General features: G+C 56.9%; 1 protein-coding gene, 1 long non-coding RNA gene and 2 other non-coding genes across 6 annotated transcripts in view; 3 read left to right on the top strand and 1 right to left on the bottom strand.

Moving 5' to 3' along the window:
• CYB5R3 (cytochrome b5 reductase 3) overlaps positions 1-22,411 on the bottom strand; it is a 58,941-nt gene that overhangs the window by 30,941 nt on the left and 5,589 nt on the right. For 2 of the 3 annotated variants that reach the window (NM_001444495.1, XM_085024713.1), the window contains 8 exon segments: positions 4,075-5,194; positions 9,445-9,544; positions 13,603-13,688; positions 13,909-13,992; positions 14,361-14,490; positions 16,833-16,939; positions 17,266-17,338; positions 20,810-20,941. In NM_001444495.1, the coding sequence (NP_001431424.1) occupies positions 5,022-5,194; positions 9,445-9,544; positions 13,603-13,688; positions 13,909-13,992; positions 14,361-14,490; positions 16,833-16,939; positions 17,266-17,338; positions 20,810-20,941 (885 nt within the window). In that variant the 3' untranslated portion in view covers positions 4,075-5,021. 3 annotated transcript variants of the gene reach the window in all.
• On the top strand, positions 110-10,418 carry LOC146403092 (uncharacterized). Its single transcript, XR_014802945.1, has 2 exons — positions 110-591; positions 7,157-10,418. It is a non-coding gene; the product is annotated as an uncharacterized LOC146403092 (long non-coding RNA).
• On the top strand, positions 111-260 carry LOC146403094 (U12 minor spliceosomal RNA). Its single transcript, XR_014804698.1, has one exon. It is a non-coding gene; the product is annotated as a U12 minor spliceosomal RNA (small nuclear RNA).
• On the top strand, positions 2,554-2,660 carry LOC146403093 (U6 spliceosomal RNA). Its single transcript, XR_014804707.1, has one exon. It is a non-coding gene; the product is annotated as a U6 spliceosomal RNA (small nuclear RNA).

Genomic DNA, 22,411 nt, shown 5'->3' with positions numbered 1-22,411 from the left:
ACAAACGTCAGCGGGATGAAGTTCTCGGTTTAACGGTCAACTTTTATATTCACCGTATGGCTAATGAGAATGGGATTCCTTACCTAGGAAGTATGGACGTTTACATTTTTATGCCTTAAACTTATGAGTAAGGAAAATAACGATTCGGGGTGACGCCCGAGTCCTCACTGCTAATGTGAGACGAATTTTTGAGCGGGTAAAGGTCGCCCCTAAGGTGACCCGCCTACTTTGCGGGATGCCTGGGAGTTGCGATCTGCCCGTCCCCCTTTACACTTGAAAAGCAGACCAACTTTGACGAACATGGAGGATTAAGTAGTTGTGTGTTATTAGATTTCCTGAACTCGGAACTGATTCGTTTTTTGCTTTGTTGGGGTTGAAAAAAAAAAATGGCAAGTAGGGCGGAAACTGTAGACACTTTTAGGCTCTGCGGTCTTCAGAAGCAAATCGCGTCACCTTTCTGTGCCTCGTTTTTCCTGATCTGGAAAGTCGGGCAAGTAACAGGCGGTTGCGAGGATTAAATGAGGTGCTCGCCACGTGGAATTGCCTTTTCCTTGATGCAATCGCAGCCTCCACTTCTGACCCCGGCATGAGGTAGGTGTTCAGTATGTCTTTGTGGAGTCAATAAAAAAATACGTGCAACCCCTTTAGAACGGTGCCAAGCATGGACTTCGTGCCCAGTGAGTTACTACTGCTGTTATTTACTAAGTCCAACGTGCTCTTGACAGACTATCCCACCATGATGAAAAATCTGGCATCAGAAAGGCCGTGGAGAAATGAGCTGGTAAGGGCGGAGGGTCTGGGATTGGGCCCCCGCCTGAGGAGGGGAATCCAGGTCCCCCTGCGCAGCCGTGACCGGGCGCGGGCTGGTCCTCCTTGTCTCAGCAGTAAAGTAGGACCCTTGAGTGCTCCCTCCTAGAGGTGCAGAGGCCAAGACCCAGTGCCTGGCGGGAGGAACCAGGAGGGACCAGGGCGCTGCAGAAGTTAAGGCCTTATCACGCCTTCACACGAAATAAATGAAGTATAGAGAAGTCAGTTAAAATTTTTTCTTAAACTACTGCAATCGTAGGGTGGTTAGCTGCTATCATTTAATTCTCTGATTGTCAGTGGGGCGGCCCTTTGCCAGGGGCATTTCGGAGCTTTGTGGGGTGTGTTTGGTTGTCTGGACAACATATCCAGCCACGTGAAGGCGGGGACTGGGGCGGGACAGCCCTCTGGTCCTCCCAACGCTGCCAATACGCCAGGAAGGCAGGGCCCCTCACAGTCCTCTGAGCCAGGGCTTCACTCCATTTCTTTCTTTCTCCCTTCCTTCCTCCCTCTTTCTTTCTTGTTTTTTGGCGTCTAAGTTCCCAGGCCAAGGATCGAACACACGCCACAACAATGATCCAAGCCGAGGAATCCTTAACCTGCTGCGCCACAAGGGAATTCCCTGTTCCATTTCTTGTGTGAACGTGCAGGACTTCCTGCCCGATGTGAGCAAACATGGAATTGCCAGCGATGCAGCTGCGCTGTAGCTGAAGGAATTTTGGGTCCTGCCTTGTTTGGAAACTAACCAAGAATTGTGCCCCGCCAGGGAGAACCGCACCCCTGTGGCTGGAGCTGGGAGGCGCCGCTGCTTTGGGAGCCGCAAGCCCAGGGACCCATGTCCACTCCCCATCCGGCTTCCGGGGGCCTTTACATGCTGAAATGTGCAGCATTTTAGAAATTCCTTTCCTTTCCTTTTTTTTTTCCCCCTTTTATAATGTAGAAGCTTTGTGTTGATTTTTTTTAAAATTCTGTGTGGATAGGTGATAGCGCCGAATTCACTTCAGAAGAGTAAAGCGCTCTTATAAATGTTATTTTAAAATGGCCTTGGGACCGAGAGGGTGGAGAATCACTGTAGCTTACCCATTTTACAGATGAGGAGGCAGACCACGGACCAGGTCCTATCAGGCCTTTCTTCCCAGCTCCAGAACACAGCCTCTTGTGGGCTCAGGCAGGTGTACAGCAATCTTATCCTCCCGACGAGGACAGGAAGGAGGAGACCTAATGTGTGCCAAGTGCTCGGCAGAGTCCCTGGTGTGGAGAAGGGCCATCAGGGCCTAGTTGTCCCAGGTTGAGTCCTTTCCCTGCCCACCAGAACTCAAGCCTGTCCCAGGATGTGTGAGGCCCAGGGACAGAATGGAAGATGAGAGATGAAAGGAGAAAGTGGCCCCCAGGCTTCCTCTGTGAACCGTCCCCTCCCCCTCACTCCACTCCAGCCACACTGGCCTTCGGTGTTCCAGCCAGCAGGCCCCTGCCCCAGGGCCCTTGCACTTGCTGCTGGTCATTCCCTCTGGAACACCCCTCTCATCCTGCCTCCCTCCCCAGCCTCATCCCCTCTGTCCTGTCAGCCACCTGCCTTCTTTGATCTGTTTCTGGAAGTTTCTTCCACGAGCCTGTTCTAACCACAAGGTCTTTGCCCTTGCTGTTCCCCCTTGAACACCTACCCCAGCAGGGCCAGCTCCTTCTCTTCACACCCCAGCACAGATGTCGTCTCCTCCGAGAAGGCGTTCCTGCTGCCCAACTTTAAAAACAACCCTCACTTCGGCAGCACATATATTAAAATTGGAACCATATGGAGAAGCTTAGCATGGCCCCTGTGCAAGGATGACATGCAAATTCGTGGAGCGTTCCATATTTTTGGATAAGCAATGAGATCCTGTTGTACCACACAGAGAACTGTATTTTTTTTTTTTTTTTTTTTTTTTTGTCTTTTCTAGGGCCGCACCTGCGGCACATGGAGATTCCCAGGCTAGGGGTCGAATCGGAGCAGTAGCCACTGGCGTACGCCACAGCCACAGCCACGCTGTGCAACCTACACCACAGCTCACCGCAACGCTGGATCCTTAACCCACTGAGCGAGGCCAGGGATCAAACCCTCAACCTCATGGTTCCTAGTTGGATGCGTTAACCACTGCACCACGGCGGAAACTCCATATCTAGTTATTTGCGATGGAACATGATGGAGGATAATGTGAGAAAAAGAATGTATATTATCTATGCCTGACTGGGTCACTTTGCTGTACAGCAGAAATTGACAGAACAGTAAATCAGCTATAACAGAAAAAATAAAAATCTAAAAAAAAAAAAAAAAAAAAAACCCAGCCTTCATGTCCACCCTGTCTCATCGCCTGGCTTTAATTTCCGTCTTGGCACGTCCCATCCTATGTCACTTGTTTAGTGTCTTTCTCCCCAGCTGTCCCCGGCGTCTGGAGCAGTGCCTGAAGGGATGAAGGAACTCCCTTCGCCACTAGAGCCTCCCGGGGAGACTGAGCCCCGCCTCACCTCGGCCGCCACTCGCTGCCCTGAGCCTCAGCCTCTCCTAGGAAAGTGGGGGCTCCTGGCCCCTCCCTGCTTCTCTCGGGCTGTTCAGAGGAGGGAGTGAGAAGGGAACCCCTGGGGACACTGAGATTGTCCAAAGTCAGGCCTGGGAAAAGACAAAACACAACAAAGACCAAAAGGAGTTTTCTGCTGCGGCGCAGCGGGTTAGGGATCCGGCCTCGTCACTGCACTGGCTCAGGTTTGATCCCTGGCCCGGGAACGTGCACATGCCAGGGGCACTGCCAAACAAACAAAGCTAGGTCTGGGGACATGTTTCAGCATGACTGAGGTGGTCTGAGTAAGGCTGGGTGTGAGGGCAGGTTTAAAGGCTGACCTCCCAGCCCTCCCTCCCTGGCCCAGGCTTCTGTTTCAGGAATCCACCTGCAAGGAGGGTGAGGACGCCACTTCAGACTCCACAGCCCGGAAACAGCCCACGGTCCAACCAGGGGGATTGGGCACATGATAAGTTAGGATCCATCTGGGCCTACAGTGAGTATCTGACCACAGCAGGAAGGTGGCAGCCACGCCGCGAGCGGTGTGGCTTCATCGGTGACCCGTGTCGGCTTCTGGAAGTATGCCCACCACCCACCCCATGCATACTTTTCTGCCCTCTCCAAATTTTCTACAACAAACACAAACCAACATCAGAAATAAATGCTAGGCCCTTCCAGCGGCCCCCCTGCCTCCCCGGGGACAATGCCGCAGGTCACAGAGCCTCCAGGAGCTGCAGAAGGGTTCAAATTAGCAAAGTTTTACTTCAATGTTTCGTCTGCTCATAAATGACTCTGAAAAAAGCTGATACGCGAGAGGCTGACACGCTGTTGTCTAAAGGCAACATCTAGGCCACTGAGACTGTCCCTCAGCCAAGAGGCTCTGCTGGGCACCTGCCCCCCCGGGCCAAGGGCAGCAGGAGGGGTCTGGGACCGAGGAATAAACACACATCGTCTTAGCTCTGCCATTGGGGCTGGCGGCCCAGGACCCTGGGGGGTCGACTGCTCGGAACTCCCCGAGCTACTGGATGTTTGTGTGTGTTGGGGAAACGCCCTGGCTTCGGGAGGGCCCCTGTGCCAGCTGGCAGGGCCCTCAGCCAGCCCCGGGGAACACCCAACCCCTGGCTGGAGGGGCCTGCTGGGCCCCGGGGTAGGGCAGCCTCTGTCCCCAGGCAGTCCCCGCCAAGGGGACTCCGGGGTGCTACTCATCATATGTAGTGTCGGGTGCTGAGGCCACAGGGGCAGGAGGCGAGGGTCCCAGGGCAGTGGCTGGGGCCTGGCACCTGCAGCTCTGGGCTGCAGATACATCTGGGTTTATTTCCAGAACGTGGGATGCTCTGGGAAGGGTGGGGAGCAGCAGCCTCACCCCTGGCTGGTGGGGGTCGGGGGCGGGGGAGGGGTAGAGGGACAGGGCAGGGGCCTGGGCGTCCCCCTGGGGAAGAACCAGTGAGGCCCGGGCAGGAATCTGCCCTGACGGTGGCCGGCGGTGCCCCACCGGTACCAGAGCCCTGCTCCCCACGGGGCCCCCCGGGGGCCAGCCCAGCGGGGCGACCTCCCAGGCACGGGCAGGCCAGGCTGAACCCGGCCGCAGCAGGAGGTGCGGGCGAGCGTGAGGTTAATGATCACGGCGCGGGGTGGGTGCGGCCAGGGCCCGGGGGTGCGGGGCGCGCGCGAGCGGCCAGGGCCCGGCCATCAGAAGGCGAAGCAGCGCTCCTTGGGGTGGCCCACGCGCTCCAGGTTGGGCAGGCAGGCGTACTGGATCATGGGCGGGGGCCCGCACATCAGCACCAGCGGCTCCTCCTCCGGGGGCGGAAGGTGGTCCCGGATCATCTCCTCGTTCACGAAGCCCTGGCTGTAGTCCCAGGCTGCGGGCGGGAGAGCCAGTGAGCCCGGGGCGGGGGCGCCCGCCTGCGGGGGCGGAGACCACCCCCTCCTCCTGCCCGACGTCGCCGCTGCGGTGCCAGGGATTCCTCCCTTCGTTCAACACACACACCCAACGAGGAGGCGGCGGCGGCGGCGGCGGCTGAGCCCGGCAGAGCTGGGCGCTGCCCCCAGGCCTGCCTCCCCTGGAGCACCCAGGCAGGCCCTCCCAGGCTCCCCCACCACACTTTGCAGTTTGTGAAGCCTTTCACTTCCACTGGCCTCTCGTGTGGTCCTCAGAGCCACCCAGGGGGCGGACAGGGCAGGGGTTCCTGACCATTTTACAGATGTGGAAGCTGAGGCCCAGAATTGAGTTGACCCCAACACAACAATCCCAGAGGGCCCCCTGCCAGTGCCCAGTGCCAGGCTGGTCAGGGGAACACTTTCTACCCCTGCTGCCCTCCACGCTACCTACCCGCCCCAAGCCCATTGTCCGGCCCTTCCCCTATCCGGGCATCAACCCGCCAGGACCCGTGTCTGGTCCACAGCTTCGCTTCTGATCCGCACCCGGGCCATCCCGCCCCGTCACGGGCTCCTGAGGTCTGGGGAGAGGGGGTCCCCCTGCCTCTCTGGAATGCGTTGCCCAACAATTTGACTCCCCTGTGCGAGGAGCAAAGAGGGAACCTAGTCCGAAGCTTACCTTCCTTCTCAACAGACAGTTGGGACAAACACTGCCTGGGGGCTCAGGGCACATGCTGGCGTCTCAAATGACCCCTGGGCTGAGCAGCTCAGCAAGACCTCAGCCCCGGAGGGCCGGACAAACAGAGGGACCTGCCACCCGCTGCACGTTCCCTCTCTGAAGAGTCACCACGGGCCACCTCCTGATCCCACTGCGGGTGCCCGGCCCCAGGCCAGTCTCTGACCCAGGCAGGTCCTCCTGGCTCTGGGGGGGCAGTGGTATGGCTACCAGACGGAAAAGAGACGGAGGAACACTGCTTCTACCAGAGGTGACAGGTGCATCACCAGGCCTGGCTAAAGCCGGGGGATGGTTTCCTGTATCCTGAGTCCTTCCAGCTCCAGTTATCTGGCTTCTCTTTGTTTTTCACAATCTGAAAGAACCTCATGAAAGCCCTTGGCACCAACAGAAATACAGCTATGGAAGTCCAAGGGCGTGAGAAGGTCACTGAGGGACCTTGCCCAAACAGACATCGCTCAGCGTACCATATCATGTACTCTCTATGGGGGGGGGGGGTCCCTTGGGAGGTCAAGACAGTCCCAGCTGGTTTTGGGATGAGGAAGAGTCTGCTGGGCTGAGCAACGGGGTCTTCTTTATCTCGTGGACAGAGCTAAGTACCTGACCACATCTTCCTTTTCACTTTGGCTGCTGGGAAGCTCAGAGTGATAGGCACAGCCAGCCATGGTAAATGGGCATCAAAGTTCATGCTTTTGTGCAAACCTCATTCCTAATTCCATGTTATGGCCCTGCCCTTGTTTTTCTTTCCCTCCCACTTTCCATTTGTTCCACTCTGACTCACTCTGTGAGTCTTTGTAAGCTGCCTAAAATCCCTCTGGAACGAGCTGGGGCCTGGATAGGTGGATCATGTTATAGTAACAGATCTCAAAGTACTTTGTAAAAAAAAAAAACTGCGTGGGACTAAACTATATTTGCTGGTGTGTGAAAGGTGCCAGTTTGTAAGACACATCTCAATTTCACAAGGCTCTTTTAAGATAGATGGTGTATTTGCCGTTACCCACAGGCTGACGGCAACTTTGTGGGAGAAACACAGTCAGCCGTGTTTGCTGTGTGAGCTGCCCCCTCCCCTGTTCCTTCGCTTAGCTCCACAACAGCCATGCTGGCCTGCTCCCCTTGCCTTTCTTAGCACATACCTTTTTCAGCTTATACCTAATGTTATAACAGTACCCCAACTAGTCTTTTTATTTTATTTTTGTCTTTTTGCTTTTTCTAGGGGGCAAATTGGAGCTGTAGCCGCCAGCCTATGCCAGAACCACGGCAACGTGGGATCCGAGCCGCATCTGCGACCTACACCACAGCTCACGGCAACGCTGGATCCTTACCACTGAGCAAGGCCAGGGATCCAATCTGCAACCTCATGGTTCCTAGTTGGATTCGTTAACACTGCGCCATGACGGGAACTCCCCAACTAGCCTTGAATTGTGCTCAAGGCAATAATAAATGAAAGTGTAAAATGCTAGGAGACTGTCCACCTGTGCCTCTCCTTGGCCACTGGTTCCCCATTGGTTACTCTTAGAACTGTCCCTAGGAGGCTCTTTGGTTTAGGTGTAGCCAGGTGTCACCACCAGGGGGCAGTATCTGCCCCTCCTCTTGTGGGATTTCTGCTGGCCACAGGGGAAGGGGCCCCTGCCAGGAAAGGTCGTTCCTATCATGGCCAACAAGCCCCCCCTACCACCCTGCTAGAACTCGCCACCAGACAGGAGCTAAGCCATCCCTCATGTCCCCCTTTTGGAATGAGATGTTTCTTTCACTGGATGCTCAGACTCCCGGAACCAGTGCTTCCTGCCCAACCTCCATTCCCCATAACCCTGGTTTGCCTTTCCTGAGTCTCACTAAGCACCTACTATGCTCTGTAACTACTAACAAACCTGCTTCCTGTGCGTCCACCCCGCCGAGCACACCAGCTTGCAGGGCCAGGCTGGTTTCAGGAAAACCCACAGTGCGTGGTCCCACCAAGAGAGGTGCCAAGATGCGGGTGGGCCCAGGATGGCTGGAACTGCCAGAGGCCTCGGAACACGACTGGCAGGTCCGTGGATCCACCCGCCCCGGGGGGCCCAGGACCCAATTTGGTCCACCCAGGAGGGCCAGAGCCCATCTGCTCATTTCCGAGGGTGGCGTGTTCCCCACACCGTGGCTGAGGCCTGGGGAACCGTGGGGCTGTGTGATGAGCGGGAGGCAAAGCAAGGCAGGGCGGCAGGACGTGAACTAGCTCACAAGCTGGTGCCCACATGGATGCTTTGAAAATGCCCAGTTTCTTTTCTTTTCTTTTCTGTCTTTTTGCCTTTTCTAGGGCCACACTCGCAGCATATGGAGGTTCCCAGGCTAGGGGTCTAATCAGAAGTGTAGCTGCCGGCGACAGCCACAGCAACGCAGGATCCAAGCCACGTCTGCAACCTACACCACAGCTCACGGCATCGCCGGATCCTTAACTGACTGAGCAAGGCCAGGAATCGAACCCGCAACCTCATGGTTCCTAGTCAGATTCGTTAACCATTGAGCCACGACAGGAACTCCGAAAATGCTCAGGTTCTAATATATAGAAATTTCCCACGAAAGAGCAGGGCCCCGGCTTCCTTTGAAAAGTGGAGAAGCTGCCCTACAGGGCGGTTCTCTACACCGCAGGACTGCCTGCAGCAGGGAGGGGCTGCCCCCCCCCCCCCACCGCCCACTGGCAGATGCTCACCAATTCGCCACAGTCCTCACCACTCCCTACCGTCTCCTGACCCTGAAGTCAAACGTCACTGGTATCTACCAAGAAGCCTCAGCTGCTGCTTTTCTCAAACAAAGAAGAAAGTATTTCTTGGGAGTTCCCGCTGTGGCACAACACAACAGTGGCGTCTCTGGAGCACGGGGACTCAGGTTCGATCCCCCGCCTGGCACAGCGGGTTAAGGGTCCAGCGTTGTCACAGCTTTGGCTTAGGTCACAGCTATGACCCGGACCTGATCCCTGGCCCAGGAACCGCATATGCCACGGGGCATGGCACCCCCACCAAAAAAAGTGTTTTTGGTACCCACATCTACCTAAAGCAGGAGACTGGAGAAGAATTCAGCTCCCACAGGGCAACCTTGTTTCGAGTTTGAGGGCAGCGCTTGCTCACTGCCTCCTATGTGGCCGTAGTAAGCAGCTTAAACACCTGCACAGGTGGAACGAAGGTAACTGTCCCTCGACCCACTGGGCTGATGACTGGGGAGGAAACGGGTGTCAAGTGCCTTACGAGGTACAAACTGCAACAACGCGGGACCCCCAGCACCGGCCCTGGAGACCTGCCCCGCAGCGAGCCCAGGCTGGGGCGGCGCAGGCAGGGGAAGGCCTGGGGCCCTGGAGGAGGACGACGTGCGTTCAAGCCCCAGTGGTGTCTGCTCCCCTCTGACCCCTCTTCCCTCACACAGCCCCACCGTGAGCATCCGAGGAGACCGTGCAAGCAGAAGGCTCCACCCCGCGAGGACTCAGCACAGGTGAGCGTGGGCCACCCCAGCCCACCCGCCGGGGGCCGCTCTCACCTTCTGGGGCTCTGTCCACCGTGTACCAGAGCTTGAAGCGCGCAGAATGTTCATTCCTCAGTTCCTCCAGCTCGGGCCGCAGCAGGATGTCCTTCTCGGTCTGTAGGGGGACAGGGCCCAGTGGGCAGGAGGGACAGTGACAGGGCACTGCCCTCAGAGACACGTGTCATCCTGCCCACCCGTGGGCCACACACGTGGCAGAGCTTCCAGGGCAAGTCCAAGTCTTTTTACGTTCTGGCGTCTCAGGTCGCACGGCCGTAACTTAGGAAATACAGATGCTACTCTCAGAGCACACCTGCGCCTCGCCCAGGCCTGCCCGTGCTGACCCCCTGCTTGGCCTCCAGCTCCCCATTCTCCACCCCAGGTGGCCCTGTAGAGTTCAGCCTGTGTCACCTCCTCCAGGAAGCCTTCCTAGACCCCCAGGGAGCATCAGTGATCTGGTCCTGAAACAGCCCCTTTCCGATCCTAACCACAGACTTTGCCCGGAGTGTCTGCAGGTCACTCACAGATCGATGGGGCTGCTCAGGCCAGTGGGGGGCGTGACTGCCCTCTTCGGACTATTTTGAAACTGAGGGCCAAAGAGCTCTGCCAACCAGAAAAGGTCACCTGCTCACAAACCCCCCCCGAGCCCCAGACTGGGTCAGGCGGCAGACGGGAGAGGTGCTGAAATTGTTGGGAATATCTCCTTTGTAACGATGCCTCCTACCACCCTCACTGCCCTTCAGCCCCTTGGGCTGAAGCTGAGGGAGTGGAGTTTGGGGTAGAAATTCCACATGGTTAAGCGCTCGATACAAGCAGCTGATTGACTCTGCAGACAGGCCACCCTGACGCCCATGTCGGCAGCACATGAAGCGAGCATCTCCTGCCCCTTTACCAGCGCTGGATAATGATCATTTAATTTTTGCCAATCGGATTGCTGGAAAGGAGATTGCGTGCTTTATTTTTCAATATTAATAAATAAGTTTGTCACTGGTCTCGGAATGTCTTTTCTTATTAGTTTGTAAAGACTTGTTGGAAGAAAGTAATTTTGGGGAGTTCCTGGTGTGGCTCAGCGGGTTATGAACCTGACTAGTATCCATGAGGACACGGGTTTGATCCCTGGCCTCACTCAGTGGGTTAAGGATCCGGTGTTGCTGTGGCTGTGGGGTAGGCCGGCAGCTGTAGCTCCGAATCGACCCCTAGCCTGGGAGCATCCATAGGCTGTGGGTGCGGCCCTAAAAAGCAAAAAATAAAGATGGTAATTTTTTTTTTTTTTTTTTTGTCTTTTTGCCATTTCTTGGGCCGCTCCCGCGGCACATGGAGGTTCTCAGGCTAGGGGTCGAATTGGAGCTGTAGCTGCCAGCCTACGCCAGAGCCACAGCAACGCAGAATCCTAGCCACATCTGCAACCTACACCACAGCTCACGGCAACGCCGGATCCTTAACCCACTGAGCGAGGGCAGGGATCGAACCTGCAACCTCATGGTTCCTAGTCACATTCGTTAACCACTGCGCCACGACGGGAACTCCAAAGATGGTAATTTTTTATTGGCGATGCATTATGCATCTCGTCTTATTCATCTTTCTACCTTCTTTACAGTGTGAGGGTCTTTCCCGCGGAGGAGTTTTCATTTTTAAGCAGACGGCTCCAGCAGTCTTCTCCTCAGCAGGCTCTCCTTTGGCGGCCTGCTTAGACTGGCCACCCTTGTACATTCACTCAACAATACTTCTTGTAAAAACGCTCGCCGTCTACTTTTTTTCTTTTTTTCTTTTTTTTTTTTTTTTTGGTAACACCCATGACATAGGGAGGCTCCCAGGACAGGGGTCAAATAGAAGCTGCGGCTGCCAGCCTACACCACAGCAACACCAGATCTGAGCAGTATCTGCAACTTACACCGAAGTCCACGGCCACACCAGATCCTTAACTCACTGAGCGAGGCCAGGGATTGAACCCACATCCTCATGGATACCAGCTGGGTTTGTCATTGCTGAGCCAAGATGGGAACTCCTTAAACTTCACTTTCTATACTTAGTGTTTTTTAAGTGCATAGCAACTAACCCCCCGCCATTTTTCAGGGTTGAGATGTCACCTGCATTGCATAGCCTCACCTATGCTTGGGTCTGTTTCCAGGCCAAGGCTGTTCAATGGAGCTTTTGACAATGATGGGAATATTCTAGATCTATGTTATCTAATACAGTAAGTGCGAGCCACCTGTGGCTGTGGAACCCATGAGATGTGGCTCTTGAGTCTGGGAAAATGAGTTTTTATTTTATTTAATCTTAATTAATTTAGATGTCAGTGGCCCCATGTTCTAGCATGTTCCAGCACAGTCTGGATTTCCCACTGTGTCACCCAGAAACACAGCAAATTCACTAAGTCCAGGTATCACGCATGGCTCTAGAGCCACACGGCTTTCATCACTGACACTGTAAGGCTGTATTAACATCTAGGGCTCTAGGTTCTTCCTGGGCGCTCTTCTTTTTCAACACTTTCTTGGCTGTGCACATATACTTTATCTTCCAGGCCATGTTGCATCACTTTGTCATATTAAAGGGAGAAAAATATCCCACTTGGGGAGTTCCCACTGTGAGGCAGTGGGTTAGGGACCTGGCACTGCTGCAGCTGTGGGGTAGGTTGCAGCTGCGGCTTGGATTTGAGCCTGGGCCTGGGAACTTTCAGGTGCCGCAAGTGCAGCCAAATAAAAATAAATATAAATAAATATTTCCGCTTAGGAAAGTGAGCACTACTTTACGAATAAGCTTTAGAATAACAGTCTCCTTGTCCCAGAACCAGGTACACCCTGTAGTTTAAGCCTCTCTGACGCCCTCCTGAAAAGCTGTGCTTCCCTTAGGCCGAGGCAGGTGCAGGGCCCTGAGCTTCCCAACTCGGGACCCCGTCTTCACTCTGCCGCCCCGCCAGCCTCCGCTGCCCGTTGCTCCAGGAAGAACATGCATCTCCGAGACGCTAAGCTCTCCTCTCCAAGGCCACCTCATCTGCACAGCTGTCCTGGGAGGTGGGTCCCCGTCCCTACGTTACAGAGGAACAAACGGAGGGGCTGTGGCGGAAGCGGGCACTGAGGCCACTGAGGGGAAGGAGGGAGGGGCAGTGACTCAGGTGGAGCAAAGCAGCGGGTCCCCAGCGTGGCCTGCACATCCCTGGGGTCCCTGAGACCCTCAGAGGGGCCCTGAGGTCAGGGCGATTCTCACATGTTTGCATTTGTCACTCTCACTCCCTCACGCGCGTGGAGTGTACCTTCCAGAGGCCACACGGCTTGCGACGTTGCGCCGACCAAAGGCACAAACACGTGTGGATTCCACCTCGCTGGCTGCCAGGCTAATCGGTGACATGATGCCCATCCAAGCGACAGAGGGCTGACGGCCTCACAGAGATTGACCCAGCACCACCAGGCTGACCACTGCCCACCCTCTCACCCCATCAGCTTGCTGGGAGTTTCTGGCTCTTTCCACCCACCCCAGGCCCACTCAAGGACAGCTCAGTGGGTCTCGGGGCCGTTTTCTGCGGCTGTGCAGGTGGCCAGTCCCTCCCACTCCAGGCTCGGAGTCCTCACAGACAGACGCTGGGACAAAGGGACCTGAGCCATAGCTGAGAGGCACAGGGGGGCTGTGTTATCTTAGCCTCACGCCAAAGGGACATCCTCATATTCAGTCATGAAACATTGAACCTGGAAAGATCCTTGGGATGACCTGGCTTCATCAGCTCATTCCACAGTGAAGAAGCAAAGCCCAGAGAGGGAAAGCGACTTGTCGAAGGCCACACAGCAGGCCAGGGCAGGCCGGCAGTGGGCATGGGAAAGAGGACACACTCGCAGAAGTCAGAGAGCCCAGGGCCGACCTGCACCCACCCACCCCTGCCCCGGCTCAGGGACCTCACCTGTGAAAACAGCCCTTTGGGCTCTGGGCCGGCCCCAGCCAGCCTGGTGCTCTTCCCACTTCACTGGTGGGTTCCCAACCCCAACTCTGCTTGTGCTGAAGGGGACTCTGAGGTTCTGAGGCAGCAAATCTCGGGGTGGGGGGTGCTCCAGGTGCCTCACCCCCCCCCCCACCCACCACGCAGCCCCATGCGGGTCCAGCCAGGCCCGACCCCTCACGCTCCAGCCACCCCGGGCACCCCACAAGGGTGCAGACGTCAGGTCCGCAGACTCAGGAACACCCACTGACCTGGTTGGCAAAGAGCAGGTGGCACACGGTGTGGTCATCCGGGTCCTTCATGATGGCTCGGATCACCTGCAGCATTGGGGTGATGCCTGCAAAACGGCCGCCCCCACACACGGAGTGAACGCCTGCTGCATACACACAGGCCCAGTGCCAGGCAGACGCCCAGGGAGAGGCGCCAGGACAACGGGGCCTGGTCCCTGACCTTGGGCAGCTCCCAGTCCCTCAGAATCTGTGCCATGACCCCCACCCCGCCCCCGCCCCTTGGCACCTGCCCACCAGGGACACGGCGAGGGGCTCCGGCGCACATACCGGTTCCTCCCGCGATCATGCCAACAGACTTCACCGTCTTGATGACGGGACTGGATTTCTTGTCCGGGCGGATGGCAAACTTTCCTGCGGGAGAAGGGCCGAGGCTCTGACACAGGCCGGGCAGGAGAACCTGCCCCCGCCTCAGCCAGCCAGGGTGAGACCAGGACCGGCGCAAATGCCAAGGGGACCCCGGGAGGCTGGAGAGCTGGGGTGTTCCAGCTCGACCCTCCCCCCGGGTTGCTTTCAGCCAAAGCTGGTCTGTGGGCCGGATCTGGCCCCCATGAGCGGTTCGTCTGCAACCCCTGTGTTGGCCAACTCATCCCTAACAGCCGGGGAAACTGAGGCCCTGGAGAGAAGGCTCTCCTGACCAGTCACCCGTCAGACGCAGCAATGGGGCCCTGCACCAGCAGCCGCCACGCCCACCGGGTCTCGGGGCTTCCAACCCGGATCACCTTTGCCCTGGTAGACCAGCAGCCCGTTGGGGCCCCGGAACTCGATGGTGTCTCCGATCTTCATGCTCTCCAGGTACTGGGACATCTTCCCTCCGGCGGGAAACTTGGGGTGGGTGTCTTTGAAGTACACCTGCCAAGACACACCCACCGTCCTCAGACCCCTGTCCCCAGCGTTGCGTGGGGAGCTCTGGGCCACAGCGGGAAAGAAAGGTCACCAGTGGGGGGTCTTCTGCAGCCGTGTGGGGCCTCCTCACACAGGGCCCCTGCCAGGCATCTGAACTTACCCGTCTGTGTCCTGGCCCCCCCGGGGGTCTGCCCTCCCCCAGGGTCCCCTCAGAAGGCATAGCATCAGCCCGGTGTCCGTGGCAGCCGACCAGGGGGCTTGATGTACAATGTCCCGCCACAAACCGTCTCTGGGACCCGTGCCGGCAGGAGACTCCCACGGCTGTCAGCTGGGCAGCGGCTCCGGGAAGCCGGCTCGGCCGCGCCCCTCCTGGTGGATGTTTAATTCTTTCCACTTTGCGCTGCCATAAAAGCATCATGCTTGGGACAACTTCCGTCCCCGTGCCCTTGGGGACTTCAGCTTCGGAAAAAGGAATGCCCTCCAGCCCTCGTACGAGAGACTGGCCCACAGAGGAGGAGGAGCTCACCCTGCTCAGGGCTGGGGCGGCTGCGCTGGGGGCATTTGCACGGGGCCTTGATTGAAGGGCAAGCAGGAGGGATGATAGGGAGAGAGGGAGGAAGGTGGCAGGGGAGGGACAGCACGTGCAAAGGCCAGGGGGCCTGAAGGGGCTGGGGCCTCAGGGAGGGGTGGGGAGAAGAGCTCTGGGGGCCACAGCGCAGGGGATGCGTCTGTGTGTCTGGGGTGGCGGGGGGAGGGCAGAGCGCACTGCGTGCCAGGCCGTGGCTCCGACCTTCATCCAGGGCCGGGGGGCCGGCGAGGTCTCCAAGCCCGGAAAGGCCTGGTCATGGTGGGATGTTCATCCTCGGTGTAAATCCCCGCCCCAACACCTTCTCCACTTCTGGCTGAAGTGACTTCGATGAGAACAGATGCTTCAGCTCTGACCACTTCCCTTTCCTTCGGGACGAAGCCCCAAACTGCCCCCAAGGCTCCGCCCCGCCCTGCTGACCTCTCCTACCTCTCAGCCCTCGAGTCTTCGCCCCCGGAAGGTCTTCTTCCCCCTCCCCACCGAGTCGCTGTCTCCTGAGCTCACCCCACTGTTGCCTGCTCAGGGGGCAGCTCCCATCACCCGCCCCTGCCCCAGCGCTGCCCGTTCCAGGCACACAGTCTCCTGTGCTTGCACCCTGGAACAAACGCTGACTCTGTGTGACCACCTGTTCAGTGTCCACTATCCAGCCAGTGACAGGCTCTTGAGGCTGGATGGGCCTGGGCACCCAGCACGGGGTCTAAATGACACCAAGCTTAGCTTGGGATCAGCTAAGGGACCCAGGCCAGAGCCAGGACCGATGGGCCCAGCTCTCTTCTGCCTTCACAAACCCACGTCCAATCCAGGACCCCGCAAGACCCGAGGCTAAGGCTGTGGCCCAGTGGGGTTGGGGGTGGGGCGGGTCTCTGCTTCTGTCCCTCCACCCACAAAGGGCCCAGGGAGGGGCCCTGGGGCCTGCACAGTGGAGTCGGGACAGGAATTCTGGTCCCCAGGGGCCCTGAGTCAGGATGGCTGTGGGAGGTTGGGCCTTGACCAGGGAGGGTCTCCCACACCCCACTTCTACCAGCCAAGGCTGGTTCACACCTGTTGGACGTGTAATCAGAGGACATGGGTCACTGCTAGATGTCCTCTTTGTCTTGGCTGTCCCACAGCACATGGAGTTCCCAGGCCAGGGGTCAGATCCGAGCTGCAGTTGCAACCTATGCCACAGCTACAGCAACACGGGATCCTTTTTTTCAATCCATGGTGCCAGGCTGGGAATCGAACCTGCGTCCTGGCACGGCAGAGGTGCCATCACTCCTCTTGCACCACAGCAGCAACTCCAGAAAGCTTGTAATTCTCATAAAAATGTACTAGGCTGAAGTGGTCATTTCTCCTTCCCCTCAGCATCTTGTTTTTTAAGATCCTTGCTGGTTGCTCTGTGTCTCTCTGGTCTATCGTTTCTACTGGCTCCCTCTTCCCCACGGTGTGTGGCTACCCCAGCTCCCAGCCCCATGACCCCGCACACAGCACCCCCAGTGGGCCTGTGGGACGCCTCTCAGGGGATGAGCAGGCGCCCAGCTCCCAGAGCAAGAGAGTCAGCCCTGCACGAGCCGGTGGGCCTTCCTGGTTCCTCTTCTGCAGGGGACCTGGCCTTGTTTGAAGATGCTCGGCCTGAACCCAGCCCTGCCCTTGGCCGCGACCTCCATGAACTAGGATCGGCTGTGCACTTGGAATCCAGACACAGGCGAGCATAGGGCCTTTGGAGACCAGCGGGGGATGTGGTCACCCCCACCCCCCTGCAGCTGTGGCCCTGAGACCTCACCTTGATGACCAGGTCCACAAAGCCCTTGTCGTCATCACTGGAGACGGGCGTGTAGGGCCGAATGACCAGATTCCCATCAATCCGAGCCGAGAGGTAGATGTGCTGGCCTGCGGGACGGCAGGGGAGAATCTGGGCTGGGGACGATCCCCTGCAGGGCCCCTGCGTGTTGTCAACCAGCTTCCTGCCCCCTGCCCAGCATTCAGAGCCTGGCCTGGCCTTGCTCCCAGTGTCCCCTTCACCCCCGGGACTGCCATCACATCCCAGCTCTTTGCCTTTGCTCGTGTTGGCTACTGCCCTCTCATTCTGACACTCACCCTCGAAGGCCCAGGGTGGCTGTCACCTCCTCCTTGAAGCCTTCCCTGCTCTAACTGAAAGCCCCCACCTCTCTGTCCCAGCACGGGTGCCGTGCGGGCTGGGTCGGGGCCGCACTCACCCACAGGGAGGCCCAGGATGTGCTGGGGCGACGGCAGGGCAAAGCGGAACCGCCGGGTGTCATGGTTGACGACCTGCAAAGAGGCCGAGTTGCTGGACAGCACCCAAGGCAGAGGGGCCACTAGGCCTAGAACCCCCAGCCCTCTCCAGCACCCGAGCGTCATTGCGAGAAGTGACACCGACACCCCATGTAGACACACAACCTGTACACGCATGTGTGTGCGCACAGAGGTCAGGCACACATGGGTGTGTCTCAGTTTCTGCTGGCCTGGAAAAGGACATTGACCCACCCAGGGTCACATCGTGTGGTAGTCAGAGCAGGGAGTAAGCTCAAGATCCCAAAGGGAGGCTGCCAGACAGCCCAGAAAATTCCAAAGGCAGGAGCGAAGGAGCCATCTCTGCCCCAGTTTGAGAAGTACCCTGGGGCGGTGGGAAGAGTTCGGGGGCTGGGCCGGCAAAGTGCACAGTGCTGAGACAAGGACTGGGACTCAACAGAGGGGCTCTAAAGCCACTATGCTGAAAGCTCCCCTCCGGGACAGAAGCAGGGCAGCATGACGGGGTGGCCTGCGCAGGACAGGAGGCGTGGCAGCCTTGCTGCCTGGGCGGTCGCTGGGGCTGGCCAAGGCCTGGGGCCCAAAGCCAGGCCTCACCCCCGCACAGCGTGTGCACCCGGGTGTGGTCACTGGGGGAGGGCCACTTCCCCTCCAGGCAGGGCAGAGGCTGCTGAAGGGCGAGGCTGAGCTGGGGAAGGAGCCTGGTTAATGGGCCAAGGACAGCGAGTGCCCTGCAGGCAGCTGTGGTCAGAGCCGGGAACCAAACCTGTGCCCTGACTCCGAGCGGGCTCCGGAAGGCCCCTGTGGGGTCTCCCTGGCACCAGGTCAGCAGGATGGGGACAGCAGGCAGCTAGCCGCCCAGCCTACGCTCATACCCACACGAGGCAAGGTCCAGTGATGGACAGTGATACCCCCTGGAGGGGGGCGACAGAGCTCTCCAGAGGGACAGAGCCTCACTCTGAGCACCACGGCAGAGGCAGGTGGCCTGGACCTCGGGAGAGACGGTGCCCAGCCACCAGTCAGTCTGCTGGTGGCCAGCGGGCCTCTCAGTCCCACAGCCCAGGCCTGAAGCTGCAAACGGAGCCCCGGGGCCTCCTGCGAGTGGATGGCAGGACGATCAGCTGGTCCTGGGGCTCGAGATCAGGAAACCACGCAACAGACGTTTTTGGAGGAAGAAGAGAAATCAGGAAAAGACACTGACAATTATTGTGCTGCACAACCTCCAGCCCAGCACAGCGGAAGTCACAAGGCTGGGGTCTGAGAGGGCTTAGCACGGAGCTGCCGTGCAGAAGGCTGCTGGCCCAGGGGATGTGAGCAGCAGATGCAGAGCTTTGGGCCGCCCTGCGGATCACCTGGTCTGTTCAGCTCACGGAGGGGAAGGACAGGCAGCCGGGGGCCCTCCCTGTGCCACAGCAACAGTATCAAGAGCAGGCACACCTGCCGACCTTGCAAAGCCACGTCTAGGCTACCATGCGGGAGGGTAACGGCTGGGATGTCTGCCACCTGCTCAAAGGGGCTGGGAGGGTCCATTGTGTGACATCCTTACCAAAAAAAAATACTAGACAGTCATCAAAAATAACGAATTGAGGGAGGGTTCCCTTATGATGCAGAGGGTTAAGGATCTAGCATTCTCACTGCTGTGGCTCAGGTTGAGTCCCTGGTCCAGGAACTTCTACATGCTGCAGATGTGACCAAAAAAAAAAAAAAAAAAATTAGGCTTTGGGTTAGACAGGAAAAGGTGTCCATGTTGTGTAGCTGGGTAAAAACTCAGGTTATTAAAAAAGAAAAATTAAATACACACATACCTATACCTTCACACACCATGTACATATGAATGTGACACCAGAAGAGGCTCAGGCTGACCTGCGACTGGAAGTGGGGAAGGGGGACACTCACACCTCACAGACAGAGCGAGCACCGAAAAATTATAATTACTTCTAGAACTAAAAAACAAGGAAAAAGAATTTTCAAAAAGGAAAAGGGGAGTTCCTGGTGGCCTAGGGAGTTAAGGACCCAGCATTATCACTGCTGAGGCACAGGTTCAGTCCCTGGTCTGGGAACTTCTGCATGCTGTGGGCATGGCCAAAAAGAAAGTTAAAGATTTCAAGACATTATGATTTTGTTTAAGTTTTAGTAAGAAAAAAATTGCGTATAAAACGTGGAGGCAGTTCCCATTGTGGATCACTGGTAACGAATCAGACCAGTATCCATGAGGATGTGGGTTCGATCCCTGGCCTCGCTCAGTGGGTTAAGGATCCAGGGTTAGCAGGCCACAGATATGTGGCATAGGCCAGCATCTGCAGCTCCAATTCGACCCCTAGCCTGGTAACTTCCACATGCCGCAGGTGCAGCCCTAAAAAAAAATATGGAGGAGTTCCTGCTGTGGCACAGTGGGTTAAGAACCTGGCTGCTGTGGCTTCGGTGGCTGCAGAGGCCTGGGTCTGATACCTGGCCTAGAGCAATGGACTAAAGGATCTGGCTGTGCTGCAGCGGTAGCTCAGATGAAATCCCTGGCCTGAGAACTTCCATATGCCATGGGTGTGCCCATAAACAAACAAGCCAACCAAAAACACATACTGAATGGACGGATGTAGTCCTACCCTGGAAGTGGTGACCTTTTTATTTTATTTATTTATTTTTTTTGGCTTCGCTCTGGTTTTCAACTTCTATGAACTCCTGGTACAGTTACACTCACAGGGGGCCCAGCTCTCCTGTGGAGCCCAGGACTCGGGCATCAGGCAGGTGACTGGCTTTCTCTGCCCCATGACTCAGTTTTCGCCAGTCATAGCCCTCTGGAGGCAGCTGCAGTGGCCAGAAATAGCACACAGGAGGGGCTCTGATGAGAAAGAGCAGCCCAACAGGGTGGGCGGCGGGCAGAGGAGGAAGGGGGCGGTTTTAAGTCGTGGTCAGAGGTTTGAAAAGAAGAAGTGCCAAACAGAGAGGGCAGGGGCAGGCCTGCTGGAGGAGCGGACGGAGCCACAGGCAGGGACAAGGTCACTGGAGAACCTGCCAGATGCAGAAGACTCTGGGCAGTCTGAGCAGGTGAGCCGGGGGCTGGGGATCAGGAGGAGAGTCCTTATCTTTAAGGAAGGGGCCCTGGGATGACCACGAGCCCCGGGCCTGAGTCCTGGTCCCACCCCTCACTCCAAGGGTGACCTCTCTTGCCCTCTTCCCATCTGTGAAATGGGCGCTTGGCCCCACAAGTCCATACAGGGTCCCTCCCACTCTGCCCTTCTGGGGCATAGCGAGTGTGGTTCAGAGAACGGGCTCTGGGGTCAGAGACCTGGGTTCAAATCCCTCTGTCACTTCCTGGCAGGCTTAGGAAGGCACATCCCCTCACCTTCCCCAAGGTCAAATGCGCAGATAATAAATAGGACCGCCTTCCAAGGAGGGGCCATGCCCTGAACACACAGCAGGGGCCTGAGAAATGCCGTGACACCGACAAGGAGAGGCGCCCATGCCCTGTGACCCCCCCTTGGCCCCAGCACAGACCTCCTTGTCAATGAGCCTCAGCGGATACTTGATGTCTGGGTTCTCGAGGGTGATGGCCGGGGTGGAACGCTGGAACAGCTTCATGAGCAGGCTATACAGGAACCAGACTGGGGACAGGACCACGTGGCCCAACTGAAATGACAGGACAGACACACAAGGTCAGCTCGGGCAGAGGAAAGGGCCTGCCCCCTGCCCCTCTCCGCCCTGTGCACCCCCACCCCCCTGGTGGTTCACACCTCTGTGCCTCTGTTCACATGGTCCCTTCTCCCAGGAAGGCCCTCTCCCCACCATCATCATCCAGCAAACCCCAGCTCCATTTTGGTGCCAACTGGGAGAAGCTACAAAACCCAGGCTGGTGAAAGCCATCACCTCAATGCTGGGTTGTTGTTGGAAAAGCTCCATTTCCCCTGAGGAAAGGGGACCAAGAGAGCTACATATATAACCAAGGATGTAGCCCTTTTCACCTTGGCTGCCCGGAAGCTCTGCATAAAGTTCACAAGTACCTTGCTTCATCTTGAGCAATATGTACCTGTGCTCCTGCCCTCCCTCCCTTCCTTTAGTCAATTTCCCTGGCCTTGTTGAGGGATGTCACATACGAGCTCTGGCCACCAGAAGCAGTAAGAGCCAGGAAGGACCCTCCCCTAGACCTCCTGAGAGCACAGGCCTGCCAATATCTTGATTTCAGACTTCTGGCCTCCAAATGACAAAAGAATGAATTTCTTATTGTTTTATGCCATCTAGTTTGTGGTAATTTATATGCAGCCCAGGGAAACTAATAAAGAGACAGAACCGAATATAATGGGTGGTGCTGAATTTGCTCCTGAGCCAAGAAAAAAAAACAAGACAAGACAGTTGTAAAGGACAATCGTGAGACACGGTGACATATGAATTAAGGCCCATGGGTTAGAAACTGGCACTGTTATCAATGCGATGTTCCCAACTTGATCATTGTCCTGTAGTGACACAACGGGAATGTCTCGTTCTTAGGAGAGAGCCACTGAGGCATTTGGGGGTAAAGACCCCTATCTGTCATTTACTCTCAAACAGCTTAAAATACACACACACTATAAAATAAATGTAGCACATGGTAACATCTGGTATATCTTGGTGAAGAGTGTATGAGAGTTCTTTATACATTCTTCCAATTTTGCTGTTAAGTCTGAAATTATTTCCAAACAAAAAGGGGAGAGGGGAGCCCATTGGTGGTTCAAAGAGCAAGGTCAAGAAGTGAAAGCAAACGGTGGTTCTCAAGAAAGCTGTCTCACAGCTTGTTCACTCGCCCTCCCTAGGAAACCTCCCTGACCTTAGTTCTCACAGCAGATGACCAGGTGCATTCTTCTTATCATAACCCTATAAGGCCCCCTTTTTGCCTTGGCTGCCAGGAAGCTCAGGGCCAAGTGCCTCGCTTGCATGGAGGCCTCTCTGCTTCCGTTGCAGGCCTCTTGAGGTAGCGTATTCTGCAGCGCACAGACCTGGAGGGGCCCCTGTCCAGTTCAGGGTTAGGTGAGATCCTTCCCTCTCAAGGCCCAGCCCACTGTCCACTCCCTCCCAGAAGTCCTGCCAGGATCCCCAGCTCCATCAGCCAGGAGGACACTCCGGCTG

Source organism: Sus scrofa, chromosome 5 (assembly GCF_054392235.1).
Source record: "Sus scrofa isolate SSC_HxYL_T2T_F1_AM1 chromosome 5, Sscrofa_HxYL_maternal_Yorkshire_Landrace_v2.0, whole genome shotgun sequence".
NCBI classification, from domain to species: Eukaryota; Metazoa; Chordata; class Mammalia; order Artiodactyla; family Suidae; genus Sus; species Sus scrofa.
The sequence above is the reverse complement of the archived record's forward strand: the minus strand, read 5'-3'. Positions and strand labels throughout refer to the sequence as shown.